The sequence below is a fragment of the Heloderma suspectum genome, chromosome 4 (assembly GCF_057233095.1).
Source record: "Heloderma suspectum isolate Gila_16-S chromosome 4, 16-S_ref, whole genome shotgun sequence".
Lineage (NCBI taxonomy): Eukaryota > Metazoa > Chordata > Lepidosauria > Squamata > Helodermatidae > Heloderma > Heloderma suspectum.
The window spans coordinates 83,055,428-83,066,397 of NC_139461.1; the positions used below are offsets into that span (position 1 = coordinate 83,055,428).

Genomic DNA, 10,970 nt, shown 5'->3' on the forward strand with positions numbered 1-10,970 from the left:
ACTCCCAAAATAAACAGAAGAAGCACAAGGAAAACAGAGAAGAACAATGATTTAAAGGTGATGAAACAATGATTTAGATACTCTCTGGGGCCCCGTCTACATGGCACCACTTTCATCCTTCATCCCATCACAACTACGCAGCATTTCAGCTTCGAATTAGCTTCTTCTGGGATACACTCACGATTTATTGTGGGCTTCCCTAAGTAAATCATGATGGTTCGCGTGAGCAGCACATGCCTACCCATTGCTCCGAAGTGGTGGCCGGAGCGAAGCTGGTCCTCCCACAAGAACCCCCACAGCCCGTGGGCACTGAGTCCAAAAGCAACCATTGCAAAGAAACAAAGCTGCAAAAATATGCGGAAGTGTGATTAAATAAATGAAAACGCCTCTCTGTGCCTCTGTAACTGTGCAGCTGCAAAGGGACAGGGGGAGTAAAGGGGCACGGGCATCACAGAGTGATGCAAGCACTATGCATGCCTACAACACGCCCACTGCAAAATGTGAAGTCGGTCTGGGGAGGGGACAGATGGCTCGCAACCATGGGGAAACCTGCAGAAAATGAAAAAGATCACAGTAAAATGCCTCCTTGGAAATCCAGATTTTTCAGGACAAAACCACGGATGGCTGCGAAGTGGCAACTACATCATATGTCCTGAAGGACCTCAACTCACAGCCGCCCCAAAGTAAAAGACTCATGTAGATGGGGCCTAAATGTGAGTGAACAAAGAGTGGCCAATCCAGAGTAAACATGAAGTAGTATGGAAGGACTCTGGTAGGGAAGGAGGCTTCTGTGCATATGTGCCCCCGAGCAAAGTGGCGTGATAAGAAGAAAAAAATCCCCAAATTAAGAAAAGCAGGCACTGGACTGTCTATAGGCTTCAAGGGAATGGCTTCTAGCCATAAGCTGAAGTCCTCAGACCACTTACCCCCAAAGAAGTCAATAGAGTTACTCTGCAGCAAAGTGATTTGAGGTTCAAAACCACCGTGTTGCTTTCACTGTCATGCTTTTGGCGAAATGGAAATGCAGCACGGAGCACTTTCCACCATCTGAGCAGGATGGCTTTCAGGCAATGTTTAGCTGCCTGCAAGATTTATGCTAGGCTGTATTCAAGGCTACTAGGACTTTGTAATATAAATGTATGATATGCTGATCTAACCTTTAGCTGCAGATGGATATAGGATTTGGTGAGATTTTATCACTTTACAATTAAAGTAAAAACATTGATCTGATTAGATTATGTTTTCCCTGGTAGAATGCTGTCCTGCTTGTTTCCTGGAATAGTTGTGTATTTTTATGAGGTCAATATAATAACCAAGAGCAAACAATAATGTAGACTCCCAGGACATTAAGAGAGTGCTATAATAGTGGAAGAAAGTGTTCTCTGACCTTGCACTTCTGCTTGGCAGGTATTTCTTCAGATATTTGGTGTCTTCTTTTTGGCATATTGAAAAATTTCAGCGAAAGCTAGAAAATATCAGAGGTTATTTCCAGAGATAAATATTCATTCCAAGGCTGAGGATGGTGACATTTCTATTGTCTAAGGAGCAATATAGAAATGCAGGAATGAATTATGTTTAATTTTAAAATAAAATAAATGTTATTGAGTAGATAATGTTGGTCAGAACACTGAAATGTGCTCAGTGACAAGGTTAATGGTAAGATAAGAAATTCAAACTATAGGAGGTGTTCCTTCATCATAGCTAATGAGTCTGCAAAAATTTGATTCTGCAAGAAGTACTGTTCTGTGGGATTGAGATAACTAGAGCTTCTAAGGGAGCAATCCAATGGCCACTAGTCAGTGGCTAGACAGCCATAGGATATCTGGTTTTCTGGAAACTGATCTCGGAGCCCACACTCTGAGGTCTGTTCCCAGTAGGGATGTCAGAGAATTCTGCGATGGATCTCAGTGAGGCCGAATGCCAGTGTATTTGGCCCCCCGAAATCCGTCGCAGAACGAAGCCCCCGCCCCCCAACCCATGAAAGGCACGTGGGACGACGTCCCCGCCGCCCCCAACCCACAAAAGGCGTGTGAAACGGAGCAGTTACCTGCTCCCGTCTGTGCTGCTTTGCGAAGACATTCTCTTCGTCTTCATAGCCGTGATAGGCTACGTAAATACTTACGTAGCCTATCACGGCTAATGCAGGGATGCCATTTGCGTCCCTGCGGAGGCCATGATAGGCTACATAAGTATTTACGTAGCCTATCACGGCAGGGGGAAAAAAACCCAGTGTATGCCAATGGCGGCGGCTACCGCCATTTGCATTTGCTGGGTTTTTTTTCCCCTGCCGTGATAGGCTACGTAAGTATTTACATAGCCTATCACAGCTAAATACAGGGACGCAAATGGCGGCAGCTACGACAGCCGCCATTTGCGCCCTGCAGGTCTGCCCAGAGGCCAGATATCTGGCTGCGGGTGGCCGGAGCCAGCCGGCGGCTCTGCGGCTTGGCTGCGGAGCGGAGCTGGCCAAGCAGGATTCCAAGGGGGAGGACTGGATCGCCTCCCCCCCGTCGAGGATTCCAGGGGGAGGGATGGAGCGCCTCCCCCCCCAGCGGAAACAGAATGGAATGGAAGGTAAGTGTTCTGTCCATCCCTAGTTCCTGGAAAACTGAACTTCCCCCACTTCTGTGTTGCCTTGCAGGCAGCACGGAACAGCCCCGTGCTCTGTGCTCGCAAGAGGAGTGCGGAGTGGCGTTTTGGGGGGCATTCCAGGGCAGAAATGCTGGTAGGACACATCCTATGTGTCATCCAGCAGCCTCCTCTCCTGTACCACCCTCCTGCGGCTAGACAGCCGCTAGCCGCAAATGCAGGGCAGGAGAAGCACGGAGGGAATGATCTGCTCCGTGCTTTTCCTGCCCTGCATTGGATAGGTGGTCACCTCCGAGTTCAGAGGCAGCTGCCTATCTGCGTAGGATTGCGCCCTAAAAATGTGTTATGACTCTCTAATTCTTTCCTGTACTCATAAATGGAATATAAGTAAAGGCTGGACCTAGTGCCAATCCACTGTCTCAGCTGGCTCTCAGAGAACATCAAAAATATTCCTGGTATATATGTTGGGAATGCACAGTGGAAAGGGCCTCTCCTTTTACTCATGGCTTGCTAAGGGCTGTGAGTTGGCCTTGCTTCTTTTCTGCCTCCCCAAAGCTCCTCATGTCACATTTCTGGGGGGATGCCCCCTAGTGTTGCCGTGGTAGTGCTGCGGGCTGCTGCTGCCCCTACCTCAGCTCTGAGCACCAGACCAAGTACATAAGTGAGTGGCTCACTCTGCTGCTGGGAGCCATACACTCAGTCCTATGCTCGGTGTATGTTTGAGTTCTTTGGTCAGTCCCTCTGTGACAGAACAAAAGTGGCATAGTTTTGTGTCAAGGGGCTATTGCTCCCCCTGCACACAAATGGACATGTCCCCTCCTCAGCCTCGTGGGTGCCTATGACCAAATGGGAAAATGCTAGCGTGAACCAAGCAAGCTATATGCACATTCACCTATTCCCACAATTGCGGTAGCTCCCAAATGAACAACTACGCTTGCACAAATATGTGATGCAGTTTCCATTAATATTTTCCCATGTGATTATGGCAACACAGCTGCTCAAATATCAGGGAATCTAACTGTGTGAACTAGTTCTTAGTAGCTGGCTAGCCTTTATAAAATCAGTGTTTTTCGAATCAACTTATCATTATAATATAATTATATGTAAAACAGATCCTCTTGTAATGATTAGGCTGAATCTGTACAGTTGCTTCCCACAGTAACTATTGCTAACCAGGAAGCACGCCTCAGGTTCCTGGAACCTCATACCAAGTCCCATGTACCAAGTACAACTGGCCTTTAGTGTATCAGTCCCTGATTCAGGCTGTGTCATCCATGTCAATATTCTCCTAGTCATCTGATGGCGTCATTCAGACGTAATGATAAGCCAGGGTCCCAGCGGAACATTGGCTTATTGTTTAAGAGCAGTGTTCTTGTGAACGCTGCCCAATTGTTCCTATCCCTCTGCAAGCGGGAGCAGCTAAACAAATCATGGACTTTCCAAGTGTGCTTTGTTTATCGTTGAGTGCAAACTGGGAACTCTGGCTTGTCACTCCCCCTTGGTTTGTTTAACCTATCTGGCAGCATGCACCAGGGTGCCTGTAACATATGGATGTTATATCAATGTATGTGTTTGCATTGTTAAAGGTGACCCAGGTAAGATAGGGTTAATAGAGTGTTAGGCAGTGAGTGAAAGGTGGGAGGGGCTTGTGTATGTGTGAGGATTCTGAGGTTATAAAAGGAATGAAGTCAGATAGGGCCTTAGGGATTGAGGAAGCTACATCTAGTGAGTGGGGTTTGGGGAATGGGATTTAGAAGGGGTAGAGTAGGTAGGTAGGTTAGAACCAAGCATAGATTGATTAATAATAATAATACATAACTCTTCTTGTGTTAAATACATTTTTATTTGTTTTCAACTACAAAATCCCACGTGCTGGTTTATCGTATTGTGCTACCATTAAAAAAAACATATTTCCTTGTTATTTTTCCTGTAATGGGTCAAGGGAACCAGTTAGGCATATTGGGTGTCTCTTTAACCCAGAGAGTAGAAGGGGCTGAAGCTTGGTGTGTCAGTGAGGACCACCAGATGTCCTGAGGGGGGTTTCTTCTCAGTTTCAACAGGTCAAAGCTGGAGAACATAGAACCCAGGACAGGAATGTCACAGTGTTCATCAATATGTCCAAACACCAGCTCATCAATATGTCCAAACTGGGCCTTTGTCTTGGCTCATGGATATTTTGATTGAGGAAGTGGCTATGGAGGCGATATAGGGGCTTATTTCATTACTGTGCAGTTTTCCCAGTCTAAATCCCCTTGCCCAATGCTGCTATTTGCCCAGGAAAGAAATGCAGTTGCAAATAATAGCTTTGAAGAGGGAGCAGTTTAAATGGGGAAAACAACATTGGAGGAAAGCACTAAACCCTCATACTCGGAAGTGCTGCCAGGTTTGAGGGGGGCCTGAGCAAGGTGCTTTCTGGGGAGAGTTTCTACTCCTCTGCCAGCCCTGCTTTTATTTTTTACCTAAGTGAGTGGTGGTAGAGCTGGTGACATGGCAGTGCAGTGGCCTCTTTTCCCTGCTGCTGCCGGTGGTCTGCTCACAAAGGAAAGTGTAGCTGTCAGCCTGTCAAGGATGCAGCCCCATGCCATTTTAAATCGAAGTAAGTGTGAGTAGCGATTGTCTTAAGTGTGACTAGTCATGACCGTTGGGGGGCATAGCCAATAAGGGCACGAGGGGGTGAGAAGACCCCCCCCCCGCTGCTCTGATTCCCTCATTGGCCACACTACTCACGCTTAGGAAAATACTTCAACTGGAAGTGGTGCAGGGCTCTCCAGCCTTGATTGCTGCCATGTTGCTTTCTTTTATGCAGCCCAGTAGTGAGCTCATTGTTGCCTCCTGTCAGGGTTGTTTTGGGGCTCCCTGGACGACGGGGCATCAGACTTATGCCCCGTCGTCCAGCCCTGGCGGTGCCACTGCCAAATTAGCAGCCCAATGTATTTTATGCTTTGAAGTTTAAAAACAACAACAACATCTGATCTGGGAGATCATGGATGCTGATCCCACATATCACATATAGTTGAGCCCTATGATGTTGGAACTGTAGATTTTGAAGGGTCAGCCAGCTGTTCCAAGATGCTGTTCTGATATAAAGGACATTGGCCATATGTGGAATTCTGTAGCAACCATAATCCAGACATGCCAATGTGTATCTGTCCTTGATTCCCTTATCGTGGCCTGATTCATGTGGAGTCCTGCTGAGTTTAACAGACACAACAAGAAGATGGTGTGTCTTCCTGCCCATGCTAAGGCCACTTTAGATTGCAGTTTTCCTATATAGAAAAATTGTACACTTTGATGTACAAAAACGGAGTAAAGCAGCATGTAGATTTTTGATGTACTAAAATGAATTAAAGCAACATCTTTGTGAAGAATGCTAACATCCTGTGAATTGCACAGTTATAGCACATGTATACTCAGGAGGAACTCCCACCCCCGATCCAGATTTACAGGTGGTTTTTCTCGCGTTTTTTAAAAAACAGGAATGCTTTCCACGTTTAAAAATTGTCATCTCTGAATCAGCTGTGTTGCAAGATTTGGAGCTACATTGTCAAAGGAACTTTGTCATATCAGCTGAAGAAGTATTACTTAATATACTTGAGGCAGATCTTTCTGCAATCTGTCAGTGCAGTATTATAACAGGCATGGCTGATCCAGTTCATTCTGGCTCAGCAAAAAGGGTTTCAACAGCTCTTGGGTAGTAGTTGTGTTAGGCTGGAGGCTGGGTGAGTTTGGTCAGAGATGTTGTAATGATGAGTCAAAGCACCATTTGCAGTAAATCCTTTTTTAATAAATGAAAAATGCCCAGAACAAGGGAAATAAAATGAAATATTTAGGCTACAATGCTATACACATTTACATCAGAAGAAGTTTCATTGAACTCAGTTGGGCTTACTTCTGAGTAGACATGCCTAGGATTGCACTGTTAGTTTCCTCTGCAAAGAATCTGCAGACTAGATAACAAAAGGGATGTGTAAAGGACAGGCAGGCTGCAGGACAGGCCCAGGCATAGCATTGTAGTAGCTATTCTGATGCCATCTACTGGCTATATTTTTTCATGCTATGCATTATGTTTTCTTTTCACTGGATATTTCTGAGCATCTACTACTTGTTTCAATTCAGTAATTATATTGAGGTCTAAAGTCTAGGATTTTCTCCCCTAAAAAAAAGTATATAGAAAAATATTCAATAGTAACAGTAGTATAACAGTTTCTAAGACTCAATTGTCATTTTAAAAAGATAGACTCGGTTGCCATATTTAAAAAAAGATTAACTATTGATCCTCTCTAGATTAGGCAGTCCTTTATGCACTAAGCTTGAGCTCTCTAAAATGTGATCATAGAATTAAAGGTTATAGAAAGCAGGCCAAGTGTGTTGGCTGTGTGTTATTGAAATACAATGAGCAATTGTCCAGTGAGAGTCGGATAGGCTTGGCTGAACACTTTTAGCATACGTATGTGTCAATTATGCTTAACAATTTGCCATGTTCTCACACACACACCGCATTGTCTAACAAAGTTAAATAATAGCAATAGCTTCCTATTATTCAGATTCATGTTCCTACAATTATATAAAAATATTACTGCGATTGGTCAGATAAATAAACCATCTAGTCCAATGTCTTGCCCAATGAACAGTTCCCATGAGAAATACTATACCAATGTGGTGATCCCAATATCTGTATTCAGGATGCTGCAAGAGATAGCTGGAGCAGCCATTTCGCTATCACAAAATACTCATGTTGTCCTCCTTCAGTGTTGGGCATATAAAATGTATAATATGGAATCTGCCCTGTCAAGGTGTGAATCTACATATTACAAGAGACATTAATAGTTCAGATAACAAACAGATTCCATTTCTGGATGTTTTGTCTACAAGGTTCTGCACAACTTTATTTTTGTACCTGTAAATTAACCCTGGGTGAACATAGGTTGAATTTTACACTTGCTATTTTTGATAATGGAGTGTTCTATAGATAAGCTGGATGTTTTGGAAAGTATAGTAATGTAGTTCTACATGGATTACACTTTGTGGTTTTAATTGAACCAGACTGGAGAAATCTGGGTTCAAATTCCAGATCAGTCATAATGTTGGAGTGATCAGTGTCTCATAGCCCCTTTAGTTTAGTTAAAAGGAAATTATTTAATGCAGGGTAGCCAGAGTGCGGAGAAGGAGATTCCTTCTGTGCTCCACCCACCCTGCATTGGATAGTCGGCTGCTTCCATGTTTGGAGGTGGCTGACTATCCCCATAGGATTGCACCCTTAGTTACTTATTCTCACTACAAGGATAAGGATACATGATTATTATGAGCACATACTCTAAAATATCTTTAAAGTATTTGGGCAGACATAGGTTTAAGTATTGTAAGCAGTTGCTTAAAGGATAAACTAATTCACCTTAGGACAAAAACAGGATTTATATAATATTTAGGAATAAAAGGAGAAATCGGCAATGGATTCAAATTTATCCAGGTCATGTGGAAACTTGCGGACCATTTTTGAACCTTTTGGGGCGATTTGTGCAAATGAGAATCAGTGTGTTGTAGTGGCTAGAGTGTTGGACTGGGAGCCAGGAGATCCGGGTTCTAGTCCCCACTCGGCCATGGAAGCTCACTGGATGACTTTGGGCCAGTCACAGACTTTCAGTCCAACCTACCTCACAGGGTGGTTGTTGTGAGGATAAAATGGAGAAGAGGAGGATAACGTATGCCACCTTGTGTTCCTTAAGGAGGAAAAAAGGGTGGGATATAAATGTAATTTAAAAATAAATAAATAAATTGCTCTTGCACTAATGAGCATTAGTACAAGTGGAACAAAATTCTTGCACATCCCTATAAAGAAGCCTGATTCAGTCAATGAGCAGATCACAGAACAAAAGTTGCCCAACAGTCTGCGAAACACAGATGAAACAGTTTTAACAAAATCTGTGCATCCCTAGTTGGAAGCAGTGCTGGCCATCCGCCAGTGGAATGGAAAGTGTTGGTGGAATGGATTTTCCTTCCCCCCTGCATGCCCCCCTATCTGCTCTGGAGGGTTGGGGTACCTTCCAGAGCAGATTTGGGGCATATATCGGGACTGTAGGAGGAAGGACAGCAGGCAAGTCTACTTGCACAATGTTGGATTTCACCCAGTGTCTCAGGTCCTTATGATTGTTTTCTTTCACCTTCTTTCTCTCAGTGAACCCCAGGCCCTGACAGCTTCAAGCTCTGAGCCTGTTGTTCATTCATCCTGGTTTGCCAATTAGTACCCTAGAAAGCACCCAAGGTGTAACTTGTAACAGGCCATTCTTGCCAGGATTTCAAAAGCTAGCAGGCTCATGTGGACAGGTATATGTTTAGACAAAGTTGGGGTGTGTATAACTATAACACAGCTCCATTAGAAATATGTTAAATATAGCTGGGGTGGGCAGAAGATAGATTGGAATCTATCAGTAGATCTATGGGTGATTTTCAGTAGATTGGCAAGGATTGTTGACTCCCAGTTGTTTAACAATAGCAACAACAAAATGACTTACCACCACCACCCTAAATTATGCTGCTGAAATTAAGAGAGCTTGCTAGGAGTGGATTTTTGTGTAGAAGGACAGTGCACTCAATTCAGTTCTAATACTTTAAACCAATTCCTGGGCTCGGAATACTTTAATTCTACATGTATGCCTTTTGCAGAGGGCCCTGCTTGTGGATCTTGGGATAAAAGCAAAGTAGATCCCACAAGTCTGAAGTCTGCCCACCCTTGAGCTATAGAACATTTCAAATAAGTCTCCCAGAAAATAGTTGCTTCATAAAGTCCCAAGGAGTTTAGGATGGGGACAAAATAAAATGTTCTGAAGTAGGTCTGAGGACCAAAGGGACCAAATTACTGGTGATCATCTGGCTGAAGTTGGGAAAAGATAAAGTAGACTTGCTAGTTGTGGGGTTCAGGGTTGTGTCATTGCCCCCCTGAGCATGAATAGATGGATTTCTTACTGGACCCAAAACTATTGTCTGCATTTGAGCCTAGTGGCATCTAGTCTAGGACAGGAAAAGTGGCTAATCTATTTATGATTCTGTACCTTAACCTTGGGCAGAGAAGATTGGCCATTTCTTGCTATTTTCCCACAGAAAACAGTAAGCCAGTAGAATAAAACAGTTACAATGTCCATGCACAGTATTGTACCCAAAACAGCCATTTATGCTTTAATTAATAAATATTTCTGTTTCTATTCCTGTATTTTGCGAACAACGTTTAGAAAACATTTGCTCATTACACACAATGTCTTTGATGCACGATGTCTTTTTTTATGCTTAGGGCTTCCGAAAAATTCATGAAGACCTATATAGGGAGTATGAAGATAGCCCTTTTGGTACAGAGATTGTAAGTCAACTTGATCTTTGTGCCATGCATAAAAAGAAGCAGGATTCTGGTTACTATCACTGTGCATGTTCAATCAATGTATGCCACACCAGTTCAGAAGATAATAAGAATGAAAAACAGCAGGCTGATAATACAAAAGAGAATATTCTTGCTGTTCCTTTAAATGATGGCATGTTCACCAGTACTTCAGAAATGCCTGGAGACAATGATCTTGCTGCTCAAAGTAATTGCCAAGTAGCTGGAAATCTTGATAGAGATTCACTCATAACAGTAAGTGAAGAAAATGGCATGAATACGACAGATACAGAAACTGGAGCCAAGGATGAAACTTCTACTGCAGATGGAGAGGTCTGTTCCAAGTCAGTACCTGAACTCTTGCCAGCAAACTCAGAAGCATTAAAGAGAAAAGATGAGAAACAAGAAATAACAAAGATGACAGATGATGACTTGGGAAAAGGTATAGCAAGAGAAGGCTCCTCAGTAGCTAGCCTTTAATGCATAAAGGTTTAAAGTGTTCCCCAGTTAGAAGCAGATGCACTGCTGTTGGTGATGTCAATCAATGCAAAAACGTTGTGGGGTATTCTACAGTATCGCAATCAGATAAAAGCACAAATGCTAGAGAACTGTCACTTGCCATTGTGACAGTCTTTCATTTAGAAAAAAGTAGAAAGGAATTGTCATAGTCTAAACACATGAGTAATGGGTGCATGTTTGCCACTTGGGTTCATAAAAACCTGAAACCTCTTCACCTTTTATTAAAGCATTTTGTTAAAGCATAATTGTTCCTAGATGTTATTTTGGGACTGAATTAGTGACTGGCTTTTTTCCCTTAAGGAAGTGGTTACTTAATAAAGAAACAGCTTCATAAAGTTATAAAGGCAGAGACTAAAATAATTGCTGAAAGCGGTGGATTCTTAAAATAATCTGTTCAAACAGCCTTCACCTACTTTCCTAGAGTGTTCAGTAGTAAAGAATACAATATAAGTATACCAATGCATTCCTTTCATTTTTAGTGCTGAAACTGTTTGGATAA

The 10,970-nt window shown here is 43.2% G+C and overlaps 1 protein-coding gene across 1 annotated transcript in view; it reads left to right on the forward strand.

The window, feature by feature from the left end:
* The window catches only part of LOC146347086 (uncharacterized), a 29,911-nt gene extending 19,479 nt beyond the window's left edge, over positions 1-10,432 (forward strand). The window contains exon 5 of the mRNA XM_084851465.1: positions 9,872-10,432. Within this exon, the coding sequence (XP_084707591.1) occupies positions 9,872-10,432 (561 nt within the window). The remainder of the gene's footprint in view (positions 1-9,871) is intronic.
* Positions 10,433-10,970: the final 538 nt, after the last annotated feature.